Consider the following 27,971-nt stretch of genomic DNA (forward strand, 5'->3'; position numbering starts at 1 on the left):
TGTAAGTAAAATTTAACTTTCTCAAAACTAAGCTTCCCTTTAGTTTAAATATCTTTTTTTTGTTTACGAGGGGGAAACCTTCAAAAGGTTCCCGACGACGTGGGAGCGATGCCGGGTTATGTGGGATTTTTACCGCACTAAAACCCCTCCCGGTGGCCGTCCTTAACGCTTGTTGGAGAACTCCGGGATCTCCTACGGAACACAACTGGACTCCTCCAAGTGCGATGCTCCGATCGGGCCCTGCCCTGGGGGAGCGTAGACTAAAATTTGATCCTTATAAGTTATTCAATCCGATGGCACAATAATGATGAAAAATTAAAATGCAATTATATTTGAAGCATTTTTAATTATTTTTATAGTTGTGGATTAGCCAACTTGAATTTATCATAAACTTGAAAAAATCACTCGTAGCTTAATAACTTAGTTATAAGTAGTTATGAGGAATAAAATTGCTAAACCACCTTTTGTATTACAACACAATGTAAATCTGTTAAGCACTTAGTTATTTGTTCTTCACATACGAGTACTACCTATACTATGATATAAGTACCTACTTATTAGTATAATATTTGTATCTACTTAAACAGAGACAGTAATAAACTCCAACATTGAGATAATACTATAAATCATAAACTATGGAGAGAAGATTTATCACAAGTAATTAAAAACAAAAAATACTAACATGTGATTGGACAGATATGAGAAACTTCAGTGTAAGGACATTAATAAAATATTTATGCATGTATTTTATTGTAGTAGGTAAATGTGTAGTTTTACACACTCAGGTGTGTTGTTATAGAACTGTACCGAGTTTCTATTGAAGGTCTGGATAGGGATTACCTGGGAGGCTGGGACTTAAGACAATGATTTTAATCTCCTTTGCTGGGTTCATAGGGCATCCGCCTTTGCTAGAGAAAAGGACGGTTTCAGTCAGCATTTGCCAGTAGCCGTCAAATCATTTGTCTTAAAATGAAGTTCAATAAAGCGTCTTCAACATTGAATTGATCTATTTTTTTAACATGTGTTTTAATTTTACTATATTCATATTCTTAGAATGCCAATACTAATCGTAACATTAAATGTCTTTTAAATGGTTTGGTATTACAAATATTTATATATTCATATTACCTTAAAGTATGATCAGTCACACGCAGTCACACGCTTACCTTATCTGACGATCCATCACCAAAATTTACAATTATGTCACACAAGTCACGTTATATTTTTAACATAACTCGAAGTTTTCTTGATTGAAGATTAATTTATAAATAGATTTCCTAGAATCTAGATCATATCCAAAACGTAGATCTATATCAATGTTTTTGCAATGCACATTGCACATACAAATATGTATCAATTATTTGTATGTATAAGGTGATAATTAGGGTATAATAATTATTGTCGTAAGCACAAGTTGTCATCATTAATGTAATGTACTACAACCCCTGAAGCCCCTTTTAGTCGCCTCTTCCGACAGGCAGGGGATACCGTAGCCCTATTCTAGTCCCGGTACTACAGGGACAATTATAAAATATACCTATGTGGGTATAAATAAATACGTTAGCTAAAATGGTAATATGTGTAAATTATGTCAATAACAGAAATATAGGTGGGTAGGTACCTATACAGAAAATTTTAAAAGTTAAGACTACGAAATCAAGTAGCTTTAACTTTAATGTTTTCATAATTCACATTACAATATTGACTCTTTAATAATGAAGAATAAATTTACATAAAAAAAAGTTTTTCAACAAGCTTATTTGTACGTAATCCGATATTAAATCTTTTTATTTAAAATCCATATCATAGTGGTGCGTAAAGATTGGCCCGCCAACTCAAGCCGTCCGCCATTTTAGGTTTAGAATGACGTCACTAAGCTAACCAAGCATTGTTATTCAAATCAAACGCAGGTACGTTTGATTTCAATAACTTGGATGGACTAACTGTATAGTCCGCTCTGAATATAGAAATGAATCGCGTCGCCATAGCAAATTGTACGACTACACCTGCTCTCAACAATTTCAAAGCGGACTAGCAGTTTGGCGTGGACTATACATTTACAACATTTCGACTCAATCCAGACAATTTTTGGTTTAATATTAAGTTTCAAGATTTGGCGCTTACATACATACGAACTAACAAGGCAAAATGAAATAAAGCTGTAATAAAAAGTTTTATTTTTATGTATATTTCAACTCAATTTATAATAGGCAAGTTCAGAAGTTACTGTAATAAATAAAACCACAATTTTCCGATTGTATTGTTTATTTATTATAAAAAATACCTACATACAATTTCAATTACAGAAACTACGTGTATGTCCTCCTCCCTCCTCCCTTAAGAGTTCACATTACATTCATTGGATTTAGTTCATTTACTGTCATCTAGATGCCCAGCAGTGGGACTTGAATATACTTAGGAGTAATAAAATTAACCATTACGTAAGTACACTCCAACGTCCATTACTAAAATAGAATATTCCTATTCACACGTACCACGCCACAACGACAACTGCATGTGCGGGTACAAAATTGTCTGGAAATACATAGTTTATTGACAGCTAAATATGGAATATATTAATATATTAATATGGAATAATATATAAGTAAACATATTCCATATTTAGCTGTCCAAATCAATAGTGTGGACAATAATACCCACAACCACAAGACACACAAGCGACATGCGTATGAAAGGCTGGCTACTTTATCGCAAAGACAGGTTTGAAACGATGCGACACATAACCATTGCTTGCCGAAATGTCGCCCCTGTGTAGTGTAGTTGTGGTACGTGTGAAAAGACAAAGGCAGGGGTCGGGAACTTGTACGCTTAATTACGATTCAAATAAAACAAACACTATCAGGCAGTAAAGTTACGCAAAATATTCTACTTATTTAAGTAAAACTTACAGATAGTAGAGAGTTACATGAGAATATATTTTCAAAAATTTCCGACCCCTGTGAAATAGTCAATAGCAAGATTTTATTATTTTCTCCTATTTATTACATGCGAGCTGCGTATAAGTAACATTGCTCTGTAGATCCCGGCATGTGTGCAGACGTATCGAATAGTGAAACATTAAAATATCGGATAAAACTTAAATAACTACGTCAATAATTAAAAGTATATCTCGATAACGATAACTTAAAAGTAGGTATTTATTTTAATGTAAGCTTATTACACATACGCATTTTACAAGAAAGGTCGTCGGAATGAATCCATCACTGAAAAAACGTATTTGTTGGCGAATAAGTATGTGACATTTGTAATTTTGTAAAATCAATAATTTTTTTGAGATTGGGGGGCCTCCATTTCACTTTCCACTCCGGGTCTCCGACGACCTTACTTTGCCACGGCTTGTTAGCCGTTATAAGCGCTACGTAACGTCGGTGCGATGGAAAGCAAGTGCGTATTTCATTAATATTTACTTCCATTACCATTGAATATAGAGAAATAAAAATAAAAACCTTAAAAGAGAACAGATTTAGACTAATTATCAAATAAAATTAACGCTATAACTGTAAGTCAATAAAATAACGTTTTCTAATCGAATAAGTCTAAAAACAATACAAATTATAAACGACATTACATCACTACATTATGATGTGTAACCTATATTATTTTTAATGTTCTCCCTTAAGAAATAAAATTTAGATTCTTGTACGAAAACTTTTTAATCTACATTACGTCCACAGATAGAAGATAACATAAACTAAAATCTTATAATAAAAGAACACAAGAAACAGTACAAGTTAGAAGATTGACATGTTGAATGGGTGCAGTTGAAGCATCCTTCAGTCTTATAATAATTGGAAGTTACGTCCACTGAATAAATCCCTAAATAGTTTGTACGTATGGATTGGTCGCTGGAGGCTCTACTCTACCTTACGGCTAAATCTAGACGAAACACTATTGAAGGATTGTCGTTAGCACATAAGTGTATCCGATCGGATAACTGACATCACGTCATTGGGTCCATGGTTTTTCACGACCGTGGACGAGGCGTTACATCTGGGGGCGATGCCCTAATGCTGCAGCGGTGAGGTCCCACGCTCAGACCGGCTGGTCCGGCGCAGGGTGTTGCCTAAAGTTGTGCCTCGGCCTGATTCTGCCACAAGTTAGACGGCAGAGTGTCGTAGTGCGATGGAACCGTCACCAGCGCGTCGGCTGTGGTTCTGTTGATTGAGCAGTTCTGAAAAGAAAAAGGAAATGCTAATTAAAAAGCGTATCCTTTCCTTCTGATTTCGAATACCGTCCTTATTAGCTTTTAAATTATCGCGACTGGAGTAAGTTTTTACCACCTCATCGCAAGAAGCATCAGTATCCAATAGTATCCTTGTGTGAAAGAAGTGAAAGCTTGTGATAAAAAAAACTAATATATAGAGTTACAGTGCATTTGAAACGTTTATTATAAGGGCATAATATTTGACCATCTTAACTAGCCTTGATATAAAACAATGACTGAATAAACTTTTGCTTTTACTGAATTAAAGCGTGTTTTGTGTTAAAAGATACTTATAGATAAAAGCGATTAGAAAACATGGATCTACTTTATTTTGTTCTTTTGCGTTTATAGGTATAATAATTTAAGGTAATGTGTGTTTACAGGCCAAGGAAGTTTCAAAACTTGATTAAGGCGGCGTGTCTAGTCGTAATCTAATAAGGAAAGATAAGAAATAAACTTATATTTCTAGCTATTTATATTGTTATAATTAAGGAAAACTGTTATCAAACAGATTATAACAGTTTTCCTTAATTTTGATCTCTGTAATAATCAAAATTACACTTGGAATAAATTACATATTTAATATAGATAAAAAGGTACTTCGCCTTATTTACGACATATTAGTCCTTATCCATGACTAATAGATTAGATGCATTATGTGCCTGTTACACCGACCATAGGTACAGTGAATACCTACAACCTTTACCTTATGTATTTTTCCTCTTAATAAATATTATGGAATACTTTTTTCTATTAAGTGTAATAAAAGTTCATATTTTAATAAGTCAGATGTTTGAAAGTTGACATACCTATAAAAAATAATTGATATCTACATTGTTATTGATAAAAATAAAAGAGATGATCAAATATTTTCCCATAGATTAGTAAAGATACTTCGCCGCCCTGAAATTGAATGAAGCCACAAACGCCTTATTTTAGTAAGTTCTTTTTTTGAATCCTTGACAAATAAAAACATTTTTAGAGAAAATTTACGAATAAATAACAAATTTACGTAATAATTACGTAATTTACGTAATAAATAAATAATTATTTCAAATATTTTAGGGACATTTTAGCACGGAGACGTGGAAAAACTTTTTTACGCAACTATTTCAATTCTCAAAACTGGGTACATTTTCGTGTTAGGAGTGAGTAATCTTTACTAATCTATGTATTTTTCCTTTATCATTTTACGAGGTAGGGATCACCTTGGGTTATGTTCATCTATTAAATTTGGGGGACATTCGATATTGCTCATAAAATCTTTTAAAAACGAGTTATCTAGAGTTTACAGTGTAAGGTCACATTTATTGTTATACCTTACTGCTTTAGTTCAACATTATAAGAATAAATAAAATTAATATTAGTTTAAAACCTTTCACTCGAAAAATAATGCTGGCCACATATTTAATTGGCTGTAACGCTGTATTCGTGATTTAAAAAAACTAAAGAGTATAATGGCGGGAAACGGCAGATGTCAAGGACGATGTTTGTGGAGGTCTTGGTATTAATTAAAAATAACTAGCTGGATTCAAGTCGTTCATTGGAGATACCTCCAACAGGAGTTATTCTCCCGCAGATATTGGTGGTAGAAGAAATGAGTTAGCGGCGAACACTTGTTGGAAATATACTTGTGAATATACATTTGATTTATTTCAAGTCATCTCACCTTGGGCTGCTTCCTGTGGGTGTCGACGCACTCAATCGGCAACTTTATCATCTCCACTTTGTACTTATACCCGTAGGAGGTCAGCTTTACGATCGTGTGGAGAGGGACGTTCATGTACGGTAACTCATCTGTGGACAATATGGAACGAGGTTAAAATATATACATACAATATGCTAATATATGTGGAGTGAATAAGAGGATATCGTTTCTTAGATATAAATAAATTTAAAACTAATTATTACCGTTTATTTTATCGTAGTCACTTCCGGGAGACCAATTTAATTATCATCATTATGTTGCCTTTTTAGATTACATTTCAGATATGTCGATAATCTCGGTGTTATAGAACTATAGGTATAACGAGCTTTCCTGATTAGGGTTGCCCCATTTTCTTTGGAAGGAATATTTCTTATAAAAGACATTGCAAAAATATAGTACCTACTTCAGGAAAAGCTATAGTACCTATATTTCTCAGACGTTACTTTTTCACCGACTCTACTCACTGTAATATCGGTTAAGACTACATTTTTGGAAGCCTTTTCTTCGTCAACCTGGTCCTAAATATTGGAAAGCGTAGCTCATAAAGCGATTTAAGGGGAAGCCTCATGACATCTGAATTACCGATGAAAATACACTACATTTCGAATTATATTATTTTTCTATTCACTTACAGTACAATTGACTAAAATTATATAACTACTATTATTACTATCATAACGTACAGCAAGAATGGCAACCCTATTCCTAATATTAAAATTGGGCTTCATATATTTCTAATCGACTTAGCATAACAATATCATCAGACATATTTATCGATCAGCAGTAGCAGACATGACAAATTATTTTGTCGACACGAAGATAAAAGTGACACGCCTCTAGCTGAAAAATCTCATCATTCTATGTCCTAATTCTAAATCGTTATCTAGGTGACATGTTTTCTCAAAATATTATTCTGCGAAGTTACTTATCTCGTTTGCATTCGTAAAACATTTTCGTGTTGAGAAAGTATATGTAAAGAAGTATGTAACATAATTAAGTATCGTGACTTCTGTGACCGCTCACAAATATATCTCACATTGCGCAAATGTGCGGCACACGCTTATGGGTATTGATTTTTTCATCTCTCAGTATTCAGTCTCGGTTAAGAGAGGTCATGTAAATATGGCCCTATCAATATATCAATTCGCAACATCATTATATCAATATATCAATTCGCAGTTCATAAAACAACTAAATCCCTATTTTCTGCCACTTGAAGTTCGCATAAGACTTAAATATTATAATCATAAAATTATCTACTTCGTGCTTCTTTCAACTCTAACCAAATGTTACATGGAACTTTCTCTCTAGGTACATTTTTTTATAATATAGGACTGGCAGACGAGCATGCAGTTCACCTGATGGTAAGTGCCGCCTATGGACACCTGTAATCAACCCCAGATAGGATTAGATATTCCTGCCTGAGGTCGGCCACAGATGCGCCGCTACCCCTGAGCTGGAACGCCTCGGAAAAGTATATCTCCCTTACCATAAACCAGAACACAGCAGTGCTTAACGCTGCTGTTATCAGGTAGAAATTGCTGTGGCGGTGGTGCCGTTGAAGTCGAACCAGAAAGAGTTCTAGCACCCATCGACCAAAACCCAAAGATCATTATTGTGTAACTCACCAAGCTTCGCATCCAGGAAGTAGCCCAGCATGCACCTTAGCACCGCCTGGTGGCCGACCACCACCACGTTGTGCTCGTCCTCCAGCGCGGAGAGCACGGGCCGCAGCCGCGTCATGATGTCGATGTACGACTCGCCCCACGGGTACCGGTAGCGCAGCTTGTCCTGGTCCCGCCACGCGAACTCCTGCGGGAACCGCTCCTGCATCTCCTCGTACGTCAGACCCTCACAGATGCCCTGGGGACAAGTGGGAATTTAGAACCGGTAGCAGCAAAACTATAAGTAGTTACTATCGAAGTGTCCATGCATTTGTATTTAAATTCAGGATAACGGAAGGAAATTAGGATAGGTGTTTTACTTTTAGAAGGGAAGTCATTGTGTGGGAAAGGTCGTATTCTGAGGAGCTAAGGATTAAGTTGGAACAACACGATGTATTATGTACCTATGGTTCATGAACTGCCAAAAGATAAGTAAAGTTAAAATCACTTGTTGTTTTAACGGTGTACCTACGGTAAATAAGTTCGGTAGGAATAAAAAGGAGGATAAAAAGTAGATAAACAACTTATTTTCGAACGAACTGTTAATATCACTACAAAATCTGAGATATATGTAATGAGCAAAAATATAAATATAGGTACTTAAATTATGAATAAGCACTTATCTATATTTCGATAATATTCGTTTATATGCACGTGTTCGTTATTAAATGCCTTTATGCTTATTATACCTACAATACAATGACATTAGGATATTAGGTCGACAAAAGAATTATGTATCCAATTAACTCCTAGCACGTGTATCAAGATGCATAACATATGCACCAATATCAGCCACTTTAATATAAGAATGAAATGTGGTGACCAGATGATCTGCTAAAATAGTAAATGGTATGATAAAAATATCCTACGCCCGGTATTTTATGTTTTATACAGAATACTAGTTGCATCAATTTCGTCTTGGCAATTGAATATATCTGCGAAATTACAATCGTAGTTGCAGGGACACCTACTTAAATGATGGAAACTCTGAATTCAATTACTCCATCACGGGAATGTGAACACAATTATCATTTTCCTATGTGTTTGCAGTCGGAGCAATGATCTCTGACATTCAACAACACGAGGCGACCAACGTGAACTGTCCAACGCCGACGCGACGCTAAAAATGAACTTTTTATTTTATCGTTCTTATGTCACAACACCTATTTAATCTCGCAGTGATGTCATGGTTTGTGCGAAAAATATTTCGATTTGATCGCAGTGAAATGGATTCACTTGGTTCGTTTATTATTCGTTTAGTTAGTTAGTATTAACGGTTTTGAATTTCCAGTTATTTCCGTTAGTGATAGAACGTGCAAATTATTTATCTCTCTTAATTTAGGAATATACAATAAAAGAAACTGCTAATTTTGTCTTTGACATGAGAATAATTTCCAAAATTTAAGATCATAATACTAACCACACACACACATACACAACACATACACATTTTCCACATACAAAAATGTATCTTAAAAATTTAAATGCCTGTTTCAACTGGGCAGACTAAATTTGAAGAGAGTAAAGTTCAAACTACTCAACGAAAAACGCGCAGTAACTATTAAGACATAGGTATATGACTACTTGACTTCAACTGATGTCGTCAATAGAACTAAAGTTAGAAAAGTAGGGCACCAAAGTGATCATGGTTATTCAATAGGCCTTCTATCGTTTTGTACTATTATTAGATTTTCACGTAATCGCCTACAAATACCTTTCAAGGTCCGACAGTAGCAGAGTTTAGATAATACAATTGTTTGACATTCTTAACTACACTAGCTAAACTCGGCCAAACTTCGTTATGATAGTCTAATATTCCTAATGGACACAAATACACGAAAGTTGAATTTAATTTTGTATATACCTTAGTTTAAGATGAATTATCTATATTATTTCAATTCTGTGAATATTCCTACAGCTATGGCGATTTAAGATAACTTATATCAATGCGTGTAATCTTTGCACAGATTCCTTCTAAATCAGTTCAGAACTTTACAAAATTATTCAGATAGGAATAAAGCTATTCTTATAGTAAGAAAAACATTTAAACAGAAATACATTGAAAATAAAAAGGTTCTTTTCAATGGTGAGTAAAATAAATGTAGAGTAAAACACGAGTAAGAAGATTAGATTGAATAGAAAGTTCCTACTTACTCGTAATATAGGAAAAAGTGTTCGGGAAATTCCGTCATTTTCCTTCGCATAAATGATTCACACTTTCCACTTGAACTTTGTAAGTATTCAATCAAGTCACATATCTATATGATATACGCAAGATATTTGAATGTTATCTACTATGTATATGAAATAAAGAGTGTGTGTAGTGCGTAGTTTCTTTATATGCGCATGTAAATAGATATTTGGCGTAATTGATAAATCAAAATTATGTGATTTAATATGCACTCAACTTCTATCCATGGTAATATATACTTTTTTGTTTTTCCAATATGTGTTACAACGGCGCAATTTAAACCGAAGTTCTCCCAAGTATATACATAGTGTTAGCAATATATTCAAATTATTTAATTACAGTATTGTTTTAATTAATTATTTTGTGTTATATTCATGATGTGTTATTTTTATAATAATAAGTGCCCATTTATATAGTCATTGGCTGTATGGGTTATACGATTGTGTGCATTAGCATAAAACAAGGAAAAGAACGCGCTTGGCGCGAGACTTGTAATTTACGCGGGAAGAATAAAGTTGTAAATTGGATCAAGAAAATAGTTTGTGTTAATCTATGTTTGTGTTATTAATAGTTATAACTTGAAAATTGGGACCAATTATTTGGCTAATATTAATTTTATCAAAACCATAAGGTCGATGATCTCTAAATGTCAATAAGTTGTAAAATAAGAAGATAAGTAAATTCAAGATAAAAATCGGACGATATAATTACGATATGGATAATAATTTGGAAAGCATAATTTTGACATACTGATTATAATACCAACTTATACCAAACTTGTAATAGATATGTACAATCTATAGCTATTTAAAAACAATATGATCAAGCTAGCCGATTATATACAATTTATCGCGTTACTATACATAATAACATGTTTATTTTATCATTTTATTATTGTAACCATCAGGTCATACTAAGTATCCAACGACGTCATTTGTTTTCTAAATGTATGTATAAATATTTTTCGACTAAAAATTCCATTTGAAAAATATTCACTGTAAGTACGTGTCGATGTCGAAACATCTACCGGACATAAGATCTACTTGAAGTCGATCACAGATATGTTGCTACTTCTATGGTCACTCCACTAATCCATTCATAATATTATCCTTGCACCGGAACGCTTAACTGCTTCAGGGTAGAAATAGTTATGGAACCATATTATAACTGTTCTATCATCTATGAAAGTCCTATTTTGGGTTGGTCTCAGCTGCCTATTTAACAGCTTGGGAACTAAAGATCCGTTGAGCTGTAAGTTATTCATTCGTGGCTTGCATTACCAAAAAAAAGAACACTCATACTCACAGCATCTAGCTCATTCAGCGCTCGCACCGCCCTCTTCGGCGCCATGATCTCAGCGGCGGTCTGCTTGGTGCGCCGTAGCTCAGACGTCCACACGGTGAGCGGCTCGCAGCTCGCCAACGCGTTCATGTGTTCGGCGAGCGCGTGCGCGTAGAGCTGCCCTCTGGCGGACAGAACCGCGTCACCGCCGATACGTCCGAGCACGTTGTACTCGCTCTCCCCGTGCTAGGGAGGAACGGAGATGTTAGGATTTGCTGAATAGTATTTGGTAGTTTTTTTTGTGACGAAGTATTCTATGCAGTCTGTAAATCTAGCCTGACTTAAGGATTCTCTTAGCTGTGCGCCGTCGTGGTATTTATGTGCCCACACAAGAATATAATTTGATAATTATTTTTTTAAGATTTTAAGACTTTAATACAGGGAATCCTAGTTTGGCTACCAATGGCTAGCAATGATTAAAAATGGTCAATTGATTAAAAACCTGTAAACAAAGTTCATTGATGCATATTTACTTAGTAACTTTATTTTCATCTAATAACTTAACATTAAATACGAAAATCATTTTGGCTGAACTGGATAAATACCTAAACCAAATGTATAGGATGGTTAGGTCACTCGTGTCTTTTGAAGATCATTTGAAACCTTATAAATACCAAATTAATCACGAATTTTCGCGTGTCAAAAGATCATTCGATACATGCAAAAACTTTTATAGACATCGGTTGATATTGATAGCTGAGTTGTTGCCAACTTTTTACGGTCGAATTTGCATTGATATAAAATAACCGGTTGAAAAATATTAGTAGAATGGCAATTGGCATTCGCGAACGAGAACTGTTTTTTATAAGACACCAAAACACGTTCAAATACATTATAACATTTGCATATTATGTCAATTCGCTATATCATTGAGTCTATCCGGTATTTAATACTGCTAAAAGGGGAACATGGTTATATAAACTGACGTACACGTCTATTCAAGTACATATCTAATAGGATTATATGTCAAGTACTTTATAAATATCAATACAGAAAAAGGAATGTCTTAAAGCATATAAATATCGTATGATTCATGATATGATTAAACAGATGTTATAATAAAACCTATTGTAATAGTTATACCGATTGAACAGATGAAACTGAACGTGTTTCGTAATTACAGAATACGTTTAATATTATATGAAACTTTTATGACAACCTTTATATTTATTAATGAGTAATAATGTACGAGTTTTCTACCCGTACCCATAGATTAGTAAATATTACTCACTCCTAACAAGAAAATGTAACCAGTTTTGACAACTGAAATATTCACTGTATCTATTGTTTGAAAAAATATTAAAAAAATGTAGTCTTTAGATCATTTACGAATGGAACGATATTTCTCTGCACTTTTTCTTCGATTTCGTGTTTTTGCATCACTTAACTGCGCATGTTGGCATATCTTGTAAACGGTTGAAATTGACACTATTTCGATTTGGAATAGGAAAATACTTAGTATGAACTCGATTTTATGTATAATAAATTATCTGTCTACATTTTAAGTTTTAAAACGAAAAATATTTAGCATATAAGATACTAAGTTCATTTAATATTAGACGGAAGTGTGCAGTGCAGATGTAATATTTACTCAGAACTTGGAAAACCGGTTGTTTTTCTTCGCAAGTATAAATATCATGTTTACAGATTAAAACGTAACTATCTTAGAGATTTAAACAGTAATCGAACGTATAAACACTCTTATCCGGGTAATCCAATTGATTTAATTAATGAGCATGATCTTGCATGACGCAAAGTCTCTCGGATATTTACGTTACATCTCATATATTTCTAGAATGTAAGAGATTTTTTTTCAAAAAGAGTACTGAAATCAAAATAAGATTTTCTTGAAGATTGTTGTACATCAAATCATGCCAGCATCAAAAGAGAAATGCAAGGAAAGGTAAACAATTTACCCTTTTTATCTCATGCAACGGTAAGAAGCTTGAAGTACATAATTACAAAGTTGCACACGTACGCAAGGGAAACCTCAATAGCTGCTAATGGAAATAGTAGAAAAAATCCACATAAGTTATTGGGAGAAACCCAATGTTATGATTATGTTAAAACTGTTCCCGTTGGTCAGGCCGAGGCCAAAATTTTTGTCGAAACCATTAAAACTTCCGAAGTTACATGTTTAATGATCTTACGACCCATATTCAGTACTTATTAAACTGATATATCGTTTGCATTTCGTCAGCATAAAAGGTCTTTGTTCGCTTCGTTTTATATTTACAATGCTACTCACCCGACTTTATTTGTTTTCACGTAAGTATATTCTCTGAAATGACCCAGCTAAAACCTTCACGGGCTTAGGCAGATCGCAGTAAATTACCGATGGAGGTTGAGTAAATACAGACGAGTGAGTGGCACCGTTTTAAATTTCAAAGATATACAAAGAAACAAAACTGCTAATGACGAGATTTACTTACCCGTGTGAAATATAAAGTCTGCGGTAAAGCCCTCATCCCGGACAAGTAGCCGAGGATCCCGGACTCCTTCTGGCCAGAAACCTTGTGCGCTGTGACCGTTTCACCCATGTTCTCCACTCGCACAAAGCTAATGGTCTCCAAAGAGCCGTCAATGGGTTCATATTGGCGCATGTAGTGCTCTAACTTCTTCCTCAGGTCGTCTACAGCTTCTTCCTCACTCATGGTCTTGTAATCAGCTGAGTAATGCAGGATCTCAATGATGTTCCTCTCAAGTAACTCCTGATCCTCGCAGACACACTCGATGAAGAGGATGCGGAAGCCCATGTCGGAGAGACAGTAGTCGTTCAGCTCTCGACGCTGCTCCCGTGTAATATTTGTGCCATCGAATATCTGAAAATGGATGTCGTGTTTGTTCAAAAATACTCAAGTCCACCTTCACTTGCCCGTGAATTTGTTGTGACGTAAGCTTTACGATTGAAGAATGCCGTTTCGATAAGATTAATTTCAAAACTAACAATCACAATTCTCTTTCACTTTGTTTTTTGAAGATAAGCGAAATACGGAAAGTGTTGCTTCTCACGCACGCCAAAAGCGTCTATTAAAACAAATTGAGTTCTTAGTATTAGACAAATAAATATTACACATCACAGTCTATTCTAAGGACCCATTTATCATGCACTACTTGTACTAGATAATTTATGACTATTAATTTGGATTTTCCAGATCTAGACTACATATCACACACACCGTGATTTTCCATAGAATTTGTTTGCTAGCATTTGGCATCCGCACTCAAATTAGTTTTCATTGCAACAGTGATAAAGCATTTTCAAAGTGTCTGGTTATTCGTAGAAGTGTTTACAGAATCTAATAGCATGATTAAATTTGCGATTTATTATTTTAAAACAAAATACGTAGGTATTTTTCTACAATTTAACGAGTAAAATCTATGTCAAGCAGTAGTAGCAACTCGTGGTAGAAATCTATTAGAATTAATTTTGGATAAATTCTGATTAATTTAAATTTAATCACATGTTTCTTTGGTGCTGAAGTGAATTAGAGTGGCTTGTGTTAATCGTATTTACTTTATACTATCCTTCAAATCAAAACACATGCGCGAGTTTGTTGCTATAAAGTAGAAAGACCGTTGAACTGAGAAACTCAAACAGCGAAGTTGGATTATACGTTTTTTTCTATCTTTAGCTTCGACTTTTGACGTTTCACTTTTGGTTCTCCTATCGACCGGTCTAAGGTCATTTACAGATGACCAGGGGTGGCAATGACCACGTAGTATTATTTATACCAAATGGACTGCGTATATTTATTTAGGCATAATAGAACTTTCATATGTTTGGTGTGACTAAAAATAAAACTTATTGTGACACAATGAACGGTGCGTTTCATGTGATAAACATTGTATCAACATGGAACTGTGAATAAAGAAATTGACCGTTTGTCACACGAAAACGACAAATGTTCTCGTCTTGTCTTTTCCTTGTAACAAGTTTGGAGTAGAATAACATAAGGCATTTAAATGTATTTCTTAACGGTAGCAACCTAGAAACGCACTCGAAGAGTACCAATCTGGATTTCATTACAGATGTCTAATAATATCAATGGGCGGTGGGGCCACTAACTATTCCGATAGTTTGCATAGTACCCAAGTTATTACTTCTATTGTAACAACAAAAGAAGTGCAACTTCGTTGACTGATATCTAAAGAAGTATAACTTCGGACTCACAGCGACGCTGTTCCCGTCCTTCAGCCAGAGCACGGCGTCCTGCACGGCCTCGCGGGCGCTCTGCCGGCGGATGGCGGAGCCCTGCTGGTTGTCCGCGCGGAATATGTCGTGGCTGCCGTACAGCGCCATGTGCCGACGACGGTACTCACTGCAGTCGAATACTGGAAAACTTCACGTGTTAGATATTTGTGTAAATTGTTATGAGAAATATTACTTAGATAAATACATAACAAGGTTTTCTGATGTGTGAATATAACCTATTAGGGAAAGCAAATATATCATGTTGCAAATTTATAAACGTTCTGTTTGACGTTAGTTCATTTGGAATTCCTCGTGAGTTTCTCCTTTACTACAGTCATCAAACTAGAACATTGCAGAGCGTAATATTATTGCTGTAAGGCAGGAATAGGTGCTGAGCAGATGCCTTCGAAATCGAACCAGAAAGGGTACTCGTACCACCTAACAGCTTAAGGTGTATTTAAACAAACAAGTCAAATTTTCATTAATTAATATATTTGACGAGGAAAGTGTAGCAATACAATTAACCTCAGATAATTATTTACTGAAACTTATCACTTTTTATAAAATTCTTAAAGATTAATTAATTTAATACGATAATATGAGCGGTGATGTAGAAATTATAAATCGATCAAGGATGTGCAAGCAATAGATAACAGTCATTAATAAATTACCAAATCATAACTGATAACTGTTAAGAAATTGTAATATGAGCATTGTGTAGAATATGTATAAGTATAATATGTATGGGAGTCACACAATAAATGACAGAATAAATAATAATCCTAATAACATAAGAGAGCAAGCAAAGTTGATTATGATATTTTTTTAATAATAATATGTTCATGATAAATAATAAAAGTGGAATAAGTTAATATCTGAGAGTGCAAAAATGCCTGGTCATTATCACGACTCACGGCATGGCAGATGCCTTCAACCAGGTCAAGGCGCTTGGAATGAAGTTATCACGTCTGCTTTGTACTATCTGACATTATCTTAGCAACGTGTAGGTACCTGATTTGTCTCTTTCTAAACCTTAAACATTATGGGTTTTATATAATTAGCTTTAGATCGATCTCTTATAACTTTACAATAATATTTTACGTATTTGCCAAATCGTAATGAAAAGGTAAATTGTGAGTACCTAATCATAAGCTTGTATAATATAGCAAAGGTTTAAATTCGTAAAAATTCTGGTTTTCGTCTGTAAGTATATTGTAATATGTATAGTAAATACTGATGTTTGAATCTGTAGCCATTCTGAAATGCTGCATGCATGTTTATTCAATGATATCTTGCTCTTATAATGTTAAGTGTTAGCTCACCCCTATAATCTTCAAGTAAAGTTTATTCCTATAACATAAGTTTCAGCTTACACTAATAATCCTCAGAAGTAGACGCTTACCTTTTGTGCTCTCGCCGTTCCAGTTAAGATGGCGTGAGAGGCGGTGCGCGAGGTGGCTCTTGCCGCGGGCCGGCAGCCCGACCAGCGCGATCAGCAGCGGCGCGAACTGACTCACGCGGCGCGTGCGCAGCGACACTGTACGAAAACATTACAGTCAAAATATTGAGAGAAATTCGGAAATAAACAGAACTATGAGTAATCGCATACGAATTACAATTTTTCGTGTCTGTGTGTTGTAATATTTGAAATAAAACTTGTGATTTTACAAAAATTCTACTTAAGTGTAATATAAAATGTAAGATTATGTGTTGTCAATCTTAACGTGTGTAAAATATATTGTTCTTAATAAGAATGACATTAGGTCATTTTAATCTCAAGTGTAAGTAATGTAATTTTCGAGTCAATTTCGGAGTAATCCTACTCTTTTTTTTGTATATAAATAGAAGTAATTAAGTAAGAACAGCGGAAAGGTACTTTATACGTGAACAAAACCGTGAGCAGAAACAAAGCTACTAGAAATGAGAGAGCATTTCAGAAATAAAATCAGCGATGAGTAGACACGTTGTCTAAGGAGGCAGGGAAAAAATAGGTCCCTTGGCAGCAGCGCAACTCGAGAATTAGTGCATAGCATTTAAGACTAAACTATTCAGTACATTTTGTGTCACATTGTGTCATATTGGTTTCTTACTACTTAGAGTCTTATCATAAAAACAAAAAGAAACATCTATTAATGTTTCCATGCACTTATGTATAATTAAGCAAAGACAAAAAAGTAGCTTTTCCAGTTTGTTTTATACTTTTATACCTAGATATTGACCAACTTTTGTTGTCTATTAAAAAAAGAAGTTTTTGGACAGACAACAGAAAACTAACTTCCGTAGGTAAGTTATAATAATCAATTTAAAAAATTTCGACTATAATGCCTAGACAATTAAGGCATCAAATAATTAACAATGTTTTAACTTTGTATGCAGAAATTGATTATAATTAATCATATAATGTGTGGAATAAATTTTGAATAAAATACCTACCTATTAAGAGTGATTGAATAAAGCCACGTGTATCCATAAAATATACATAATTAATAATATTGTGATCATTATTTATTTAACCCAAACACTTTCATTTCTCTGTAAAATGACTAATTATGAAGGGTATTTACTTAATTGAAGACACTAACGAAGCTTACATAATTAGAATAACATCGATCGAGAATATGAAAATAGATTTCAGTGGAAATTTTCTTGACGTGGATTGTTTAGCTGGAATTAGTTATCGTGTTAACCCTGCTTTGTCCGGGTCAAACGGATGGTAAACATTCTGAGGCATCACTGAATCAGATTTCGTATTTACTAACGCGTGTCTACATTCATCTAGTATCAAACCAATTGCCATTACTTAGCTGGTTCGCGAGATATTTGTCTAGACTCAGAAATGATTAGCCTTACATTGTATAATCGGTATTACACTAACAGTTCTAATAAACAATTAATAGTTATAATAGTTCAAGAATTCTACATTAGTTATTAGGTAAATCCCTACAAGGTAATTCCTAGGCAATGCCTACGTTATAACTAAATAATAAGTTAATCAACAAAGTTAACCTAACTTTGTCGATTAACTTGTGACGACTTCCCGCTACTCGTCTAGAGGCGCTCTAGTGGCGCCACGAGTATTCTGAATCACGCTATCTAAGTTTTCTAAACATTTTGTAAATATACAAGTTCTGAACTGAGACCGTAAGAGCACGACTGCCCCCCGGGCATGAGGGCATGACTGAGTGCATGAGTTCTCGCTTTGCCAAAAACTTAAACATATCATTTATGGCGTAAAAAATTGGTACGAGTATGTCAGTTGTGATATTTTTCACAAGAAATACCTTATTTTATCGATGACGTCAACCTTGTTTTATGTGGGAATTGTTTAGAAAATGCATCCGTAAAACAAGTCTATGTTATGTTTACATTTGGCTCAAGCTGCGAATAGTCGTGTTGACAGAAAAATATCACTTCCTAGTTCCCTTTCGAATAGAATACTAAAATAATAATGTTCATAGGTTTATTTTAGTTCGTGCGTTATAACGATATCGCAGAAAATGTGTTTTTGGTTTCTAGGTAACAATAGTCCAATGTCCCTGTAGTTCCGGGACTAGAATAGGGCTACGGTATCCCCTGCCTGTCGTAGACTAAAAGGGGGTTTCCGGGGTTGCGGGCGGCCAGAGTGGGAGCTTTAACCGTCCAGCAAGCGACCCCGGGAAGGACGGCGGTATGTGTGGTCGCATACTGTCGTAAACACTACATGGTGTGGGAGGAGCGAAAACTGCTCCCCCAGGGTAGAGCCCGATCGGGGCATAGCGCTTGGAGGGCTCCGGTTGTGTTCCTTTGGAGATCCCGGAGTTCTCCAACAAGCATTGAGGACGGCCAGGGGGGGGGTTTTAGTGCGGTAAAAATCCCACATAACCCGGCGTCGCTCCCACGTCGTCGGGTACCTTTTGAAGGTTTCCCCCTCGAGAAAAAAAAAGAAAAAAAAATAGGTAATAATAGTCAAAGGTACGACCATGAATTATTAGAATAGGCTTCTTTGCCAGGTTAGAAGGCCAAATAAAAATACTTGTAAATTAGTATGTCACTGTTTTCGTATGTCACTGTATTCTTAATATTGGCTACAATTTCTTTGGCAAAATATTCCTCCATGTTTCTCCACGCAAGATTGCGACCCTGCCGTATTGCATATTTAACTTTATAATATATTTGAAGGAATTCGTCGATATTTAAATGAAAAACGAGATATACAACTTTTGTCGTTAAAGACATTCCCTTTACGTCGAATGTAAGCTAAAAATACTCTTCTAGTATTGAAGTTATTTCAGGGGACTTCAAAATGTTGCTTACTTCCATTTTAAAGTTGTGTAAACACCAACCACTAGTACCAAATCGTCCATAATGTTGACAAAGTAACCAATAAAAATGCGAGAGGTTGGCGCGCCCTCTGTTTGTTGAAATTTTCTTAACCAAACAAAACAGTTATATTGCGTCATACGACACGCCTGCGTTATCCACGTGTATACTTTACGAATAGATTATGAAGCTTAGCATATTCCGATCTCATATATTTTATTATAAGATATCTACTTCTCTATGTTTAAGAATTTTTTCTCCTGTTGTCCATTAAATTCTTATAAGCAAATTCAAGATTTGACTATCCTAGAGGTGATGGTTGATTCCCTTTACGTCGATTCTTATTATGATGAATGTTGGAGATTATTTTGTCCTCTGAAAGTAAATATTTTGTCACGTAGTTTTGTTTATTTCAGTCTTAAAAAAAATAATTTGACTGAATAGGTACTAAGTAATATTGTTTATGTTTAAAATAAATATTATTGTCGTTGTTTGCAGAAGCAAAAATTTAGTTTTGTACGAAAGAATATGTTGTTCATTGTATACATTTCTTGTGTCCAATCCTTGCGGACAGAATCTTGAATAATAGATTAACGATAAAATTACACAAACCCACTTCACTATGATAATATATCGTAACTGCATAGTACCGTTTATAGTGTTATTGTGTAGCATTGTTTGTAACATAATGTATACGTTTAGCAATACAGGAAAACAACTTATATCAGAAAACCTCTTAAGGCTTAAGTGTCTTAAGACGCTGAGATGAAAAATAACAAAGATGCTTTATGATTAGATACATATTTTTATTAGAATTATTATAATGAAACTACTTATTAAATTAAAATATTACTAATTCAAATCTTGTCGTACATTTTTAAGAATTTATTTAAGATAGAGAAAGATGATGATTTGGGGAAGAACATGAAGCAGACACATATGTAAATGCAAGAGGCAAGTAAACATGAAGATATACATGAAAATTATACAAAAATAATAATCTAAGTAAGTGAAATAGTGTGGTATATAGTAAATATACCTTTAAACATATGTTTATAGAGACATATTTTGTATAAGAGCCAATAGTGTATTAAATGCTACACGTGTAATAACCGCATTGCACGTGATACGGATACAATTTTCTTGAATATTATTTTCCATACTCATATTTTATTTCTATGGACTTTTCATATTTACTTTTTAAATTATATAATCATAATCTTTGCAATTTTGTTAATTTATTTAAGTGATTATTTTTTGCGGATTTTGCTTAAAACCACAGAAAGTAAAACAGAGAAATGAAACGATATAGCAAATTAATAACATGTCTATGTTTATATGTAATGTTGGCATATCGAATATAGAGATTACGAAAAGGAGAGGCCCGAGACCGGTTGCGCGGCGAATGGCGTGGACTTTGTACGCAGCTCAAGGAAACGGTCGATCAACTGAAGCTGTTATAAATGTACCAGGCGTATCTGCATTTATATAGGCTCGGCAATCATTTAAATCTCTACTAAAATAGAATCCTACTCGTTTCTAGGCAATTATATTTTATAAGAGAACAGGTAGAGCTATTGTAAGGTATTCTTCATTATTTCTGCATTTGTGTCGTTTGCTGTCAACCTAAATTCTGACTGATGGGTACGGGTCTCCTCTCAGAGTAAGAAGGTATTGCTTTAAAAATTCAGTGGTATTCACATTGTAAAAATATATTAACGGTTTAAAACTTTTCACCTTAAACAACGGTCTGTTAGCTATATTAAAAAAAAGTAGATTCTTATCTAGTGGAAAAAGCATTGACGAAAGAAGTGTGGAGATAAATGTAGATATCAATGCACATGTCTCTCGCCACCTTGCAATATTACATGTAACTGATCGAAAATAAGTTTTTGATTGAGGTAGGTAGTAGCTAATAATAGGACTATCTCATAGTAGTACATATAAGAAACAAAACAACATTGTTAATGAGGCTAATACATTTGTATTCCAATTAGTGTCCTCACGAACTTGTAGAACAATAGACGTAAAATAAACTACCCGAGAAGTAAACAAACAAAGAATACCTATGACAATCTACTCCATCGTGTTTACAATTTTACGTTCAGTGAAAAGATGAATGAAGCAAGAGATCGGCCAGTTAGCGTCAAATATAAACAGAGGATTTTGTGACGTTTTTCTCGTGTATTGTTGTAAATTGTGATTGTCACTCGTAAAGTTCTTCGTCATTATTTATAACGCAGGAAATGCGACGTATATTAACTACGATCCCACGCAAACTGTATTGAACATCACTTCACGCTTCATCATAATTCATTAACTTACGAGTAGTTTTACGCATACTCTATATCCACGAAGGATTATAAAATACTTCTTTCTTTCAAATTAATTACATTATCTTCGTTTAATACCATGTTCGACTGCATAGTTCTATACATAGTCTTACGTGTTAATAATTACGTAACGTAATACTTTATAACAATGTTGCACTTATAATATGTCCAATTGTCCATATAGGTGTGTATACACCTCCTTACCAGATTTCTCTAAATAATGATTATTTGACTGTTAATGATACTTTAACAGTATAATAATAATTACACTCGGTCTAGCAGTTACCAAAATTATCTGTAAATTTCGAAATAAAAATGAAATAAAGAACAATTAATTATGTACACAAAAGCTGTTTGCAATAGAGACTTCTCACTTAAGAATACGAAACCAAAGCTCAAAAAGTTAAGTGTTGTTACTTATCAGCGGCTATACTTCTAATGACTATCTCACATCTATTTGCAAGTTAACACATAGTTAATCGACATATCCAACAATAACTTGCAAGTGTTAAGTAGCAACCCAAACGAACTTATTATTGGCGCCGGCATGCGATGCGAAGTCCGACAGACATTGGGTATTTTTAGTACGTGATCTCAGCGTCGCTTTTCAGTTTAAATGGTTCAGATATATTATATACATGTCTATAAAATGTATGTTCGACGAGGAATATAGTGCGTTTCAGACATCTGGGAGATATAAGAGTTTATCATAACAATGATTTTATGCGAATATAATGCAAGAATTGAAAAAAAAACAGCAGATTTTAATTACACTACACATACCTACTACTTATTATCAGCTGCGTTGAGTAATGATGCGTAAAGTAATAATTTATATTATTTTAAAAGTGTTAGAATTCGTAGTTTCAGAAACTCCAGAGTCACCATCATCACATAATCCGCCTCAAAACGAAAATTTTAGACGTTGTGAACAGATTTGCAAAATATAGCAATCTCCTTTGCCACTGGTATGTACCAAACGTTCTAACTAAGTCCTGAAAGGTAGAAAAAAATCATTGGCCGTTCTTTGGTTGGATCAACTAACTGGAGTTGATAACAGATGTCAGGTGGGGCAATGGCCACTTACCATCGGGTGGATGAAATCCCTCTTGATACCAAATAATTAAGTGAAAGGAAGGATATGACGACATACTTAGATTTGTAGCTGACAATTGTATAATGCAGGTATGTGATTGGAAATAACTTTGATTGACGTGACTGTAATGGGGAAGTGACGTCAAAGCCCACGTCCCGGTGGCGTGACGCGTGACCGTCCACCACCGCGGGTCATTCGACGTGAATCTGACCTTACTACGTGTATGCGAGTTATCGATGACATGTTCGAGTATGTTTATGTAAATATATTTTATTATCTATCATTAAGAAGTGAAATGATTTGTGTTTGGAGTATCAAGTGGGTTTCCATGTAAATATCGTAAATTTAATAAGATTCAAGTAGTGAAGAAGTTAAGTTTGCAATTTGCTTGATGGTAAGCAAGCACTGCCGCTTCAGCGCCGTTATCAGCTCCATATCGATATCTTTCTACTTGAAGCCATTTACAGATGCGTTGCCTCTACTGAGATCTTAGATACTGGGTAGATTGTTGCTCGTACCTTATTCATGCTGATATAAAGCAGGTTTTTTTTCTTAAATTACTACTGTATAGGTAGGTACTTCTATTTGGTACAGACTCTAGTGGTAACATAAGTCTCTTTCTATATAAATTCATTCAAGTTATTATCGACAACATGGTTAACACACCTTTTATAGTTACTGAATTCATTCTAGCTAAACCTCGTAGGTATATCATCTTCAATTCATCTACCCATTATTACACCACTTCTGGGCATTTGTGTATCAGGCTTTGGGGTGTATTCCTTACGATATTTTCCTTTACTGTTAAAGCTTTTGATACATTAGGATTGAGACCAGAGATGTGCCTATAATATAACCTCTGGACCCCAACGAAAAAAGTCAAAATTAATACAACCAGTTTATGAATATTGTTACTAAGATTTCAGTACTTTTACTAGGTTATCAATGCCTTTTTTTTCCTTACGAGGGGGAAACCTTCAAAAGGTACCCGACGACGTGGGAGCGACGCTGGGTTATGTGGGATTTTTACCGCACTAAAACCCCCCCGGTGGCCGTCCTCAGCGTTTGGTGAAGAACTCCGGGATCTCCGATGGAACACAACCGGAGTCCTCCGAGCGCGATGCCCCAATCGGGCTCTTCCCTGGGGGAGCAGTTTACGCTCCTCCCACACACCTAGTGTTTACTACGGTATGCGGCCACACACACCGTCGTCCTTCCCGGGGTTACTTGCTGGACGTTTCGAGCCGCCCGCAACCCCAGAAGCCCCCTTTTAGTCGCCTCATTCGACAGGCAGGGGATACCGTAGCCCTATTCTAGTCAAGAGACTACATGGACAAGGTTATCAATGCCTATGCTTACTTTACCAAGTGCATTTATTTATTCGGTCAATAATTGAGGTTCCGATTACCTATCAAAGTAGGTACGGTAAAGGTTATTCGCATTTCAACGCCCTCGTTACAGTACCTAAGGTGTTTATTGAAGTAAAAACAATAAGATAATGTAAGTTACCTACACCCTATGTAGGGTTAAGATGTGGCAATTCATTTAACGTGGGATCCAATTGATTCGATCGAGTATGATTCGATTAAGTAGGTACCACCGCCACACCTTTTTGTGGCATGAAGCTGCGTTTTGTTAAAAGGGTGTGCCTAGGCGACCATCTTAGACCTCAAAAGTAGCTAAAATAACTATTGGTTTATTTATAAATAAAACAAGTAATTAATTAAAAAATCAAAAAACCCGACTGCACTATAAAAGCTGAAGTAGAATTACCAAAAACGGTGAAATAGGCCTTTTATTATTTTTATGCAGAAAGCCAAATACAAAGTTTCATAGTAGGTATCTGCTTCAAAATCAAAAATGTTCAAACAATATTATCCTATTTTATTATCCTCGTATAGCTCGTATAGCATTTACGCTATATAAAGAACCTATGAGTAAAAATCCAGCACTCTAAAGTTCTGCGGTTTCCCTTTGCGTTGATCTTTATCACAGCAACACTACTCATTTAGTCAGACAGTCATCTCGATGAGTTATATATATGTATAAATAATAAAATGTATGTGTAATCACTTTTAAGATCCTTCATTTATTTTGATATCCTACTCGATAGGTTTGGTTAACTTTTTTTAAAACAAGTTACTATTTCGCAAAAACAATCCACCATTTACGCTCCATAAAGTATATAACTTCAGTAATTCAAAGTTCCGGTCATTATTTTACCTCGTAATGGGTAGATGGGGATAAATAGGTGTGTCCTTGTTCCTATCCAGAAAGCCAAATACTAAATTTTGTAGCAGTTGCTACAAAATTAAAGCATTTCAGGAAAAACTGTTTTCCCCTATTTTACCCTCTTAGGGGTAGGATTTCCAAAAGGCCTTTCTTAGTACTTATTTACGCTATATAGCAAACCTTTGTGCAAAATTTCAGAACTCTAAGTTGAGCGGTTTTGGCTGTACTTTGATTTCTAAAAAATTAAAAAGTTATTTAGTTAGTCAGTCAGTCAGTCACCTTGCTGTTTTATATATATACAAATATGTTTTCATAATCTCCGTTTAATTTCCTTTCATTTGAAACCCTATTCGATAGGTTCGGTTAACTTTTTTTTTTAAATGTGTTACTATTTCGCGCCAAAAATCCGCCATTTTCTTTATTTTTTTCTTACACCTATCTAAGGACACTCGGGTCATTGAGACGTATATAATGACACCTTAACTGTCGAAATTCATCCAGCCGTTTGTTAGATCCGATCAAATAAAGAAAGACAAACATACAAGATACGCGCGAAAAACATAACCCTTCCTTGGCAGTCGGGTAAAAAAAGTAATCAACAAGAATATATATTAACTTTGTAACATTATTAACTTTGTAACATATAACATTTTTGGATTAATGCGTCACCGTTTCAAGATTTCAAAACGAGTTATCTGTGGATGTTAAAAGCTTAGATGAATTTAAATGTTAATAGGTAAATTAAAGGCAACATAATGCAGAGGTTAAAAGACTTGATTTGAAAGACATCGGCCAACGCCCACTTAGTAACGGGACTGACGATTTTGTTAAAAAACTAAATAATTACAAACTTTTAGTTTTGATATAGTTTTCATCATTTTAATACTTTATCGGATTAATATATACTATGTAATAAAGCAAATATTGGTTATTTTGAATATACGACAACATTCCAGCAAATTCTTTTCCAAGTTTCACGACGCTTAATATTCCTTTATATGCATTTATCGTACATAATAACAAGACCGGAGGTATTATTTTCTAAAAATGAAGTTTATTTCATGAAAATTTTACCTAATGTTTTTATTTTTTTCATTACAGGCACAATTTAATCCACCTTGCAATAAACACATAAGTAAATATGTATTTTATTACTAAATGTATGTGCAGAATGAGTAATAAAGACGGTAAATAATAAAACTATTCAAAAATTTCGTTATTAAACACTAGGCACTTCACTAAACAGCAGGAAAACCTATTACACAAACTGGAATGTTCAATTTATGACATTGAACAAAGCAAAGCTTACACGAAAACAAGTTTACTGACGCCATTATGTCACACCCAAGATAAAGGCGATATTTTAGAACGGCACACAATACATATTTGCATTAAAACTTTGATATGAGCGTAGCAACACACCCACTGATAATATACTTAGGGGGCATATAGATAAAAGCGAAAAACAGCATAATCTGTACTCGTTATCGAAATGTCGAAAGGTTTAAAGTTTTGAGAGAGCTTTTAAATTTTATCCTTCGAGAAAAAAATATTAAGTCATTCGTCTTAATTTGGGTTGAAGCTAAAATTATTTCTGTTCATTTAAACACGTTCACTGCCTTTCATTTGCTGATTTACAAGTTAATGTACACATGTGTGTTAATGCTAATGATTTAGTATACTCATATTAGCATAACTTACGTATAAATCAAGTCTAGTTTGATTTTATCAGGCCACAATAGAATAGAAGTCGGCCTCGGCGTCGGAGGCGTGGCTCGACGTCACCCGCGTCGCTCAACGTGACCGTTTCAATCTCAATCACTGCTTTTGTGTGCCGATAAACTAAAGTTTAAAGGTCTTTGAAGTTTGACTGCCGGCGGATCTAGGGAGAGGAGGTGGGTTACTTAAGTTCAATCGGGATCTTAGGGAGCGGCAAAATATTAGATTGTGTTTTACAGACTCGACTTATTTTGGACGCGGCAAATTTATTTCCCCTATTCCTATAGCGGGAGATAAATTCTTTCATAAATCCTTAGTTTGATGAATCCCAAATAAGAATCCTGAATCCGTCACTGAATGCGACAGTTATATAATTCTCAGCATCACATTACCAGGATTTTGATTTTCATAGATGAACATAAAAAGTGTCAGTGTTACTACAACAAAAAGTTCAATGGTTTTGACATCATCCATTGCTTTAATAAAGGACCAAAGACTCAATTCAACGTCACCAATTGAGGAATTCATTGCAGCTGTGCCCCTGATTTGCCTCACATAAGTTAAAAATAACTGTTGGACGTGATTGAGTGTTATCATATTATATTACCATATAACAGGATACCATATTTACGTGGTTTTGTGACAATATGTATAAAATGTTATCAATTTTCTGTTTCGGCAATTTCTTCACCAACTTTTGATTTTAAAAAAATTAAGGCGTCTGAAATGCTATATTAGGAAACAGATGGACTGGATCATAAATACTATGAATAATTAAAAATTTAATAATTTCCTGTTTTAGTTCTAGTTCTAAACAGCCTCTCGCAGAAAATATGATCGGTATCAGCCTGTCATCGTAATGATTGCAGATTCCCGTACTAAAACATTACGTTAATCCTTTCATTAGCGGCTTATTACGCGAAAGGAAAACCAAAATGTGCTGCTCGGCAATTTTAATAACAACAAAT

General features: G+C 34.7%; 1 protein-coding gene across 1 annotated transcript in view; it reads right to left on the reverse strand.

Annotated features, from left to right (window-relative positions):
* Positions 1 to 2,247: 2,247 nt before the first annotated feature.
* The window catches only part of LOC140753844 (6-phosphofructo-2-kinase/fructose-2,6-bisphosphatase), a 33,862-nt gene continuing 8,138 nt past the window's right edge, over positions 2,248 to 27,971 (reverse strand). The window contains exons 3-9 of the mRNA XM_073088646.1: positions 16,727 to 16,861; positions 15,304 to 15,464; positions 13,562 to 13,951; positions 11,094 to 11,315; positions 7,562 to 7,796; positions 5,895 to 6,022; positions 2,248 to 4,192 (exon numbers count right to left, since the gene is read on the reverse strand). Coding sequence (XP_072944747.1) covers positions 4,085 to 4,192; positions 5,895 to 6,022; positions 7,562 to 7,796; positions 11,094 to 11,315; positions 13,562 to 13,951; positions 15,304 to 15,464; positions 16,727 to 16,861 — 1,379 coding nt within the window. The 3' untranslated portion in view covers positions 2,248 to 4,084. The remainder of the gene's footprint in view (positions 4,193 to 5,894; positions 6,023 to 7,561; positions 7,797 to 11,093; positions 11,316 to 13,561; positions 13,952 to 15,303; positions 15,465 to 16,726; positions 16,862 to 27,971) is intronic.

The sequence above is a fragment of the Epargyreus clarus genome, unplaced genomic scaffold (assembly GCF_041222505.1).
Source record: "Epargyreus clarus isolate Ecla_fem2 unplaced genomic scaffold, WU_Ecla_fem_2.2 ptg000027l, whole genome shotgun sequence".
In the NCBI taxonomy this organism is placed as follows: domain Eukaryota; kingdom Metazoa; phylum Arthropoda; class Insecta; order Lepidoptera; family Hesperiidae; genus Epargyreus; species Epargyreus clarus.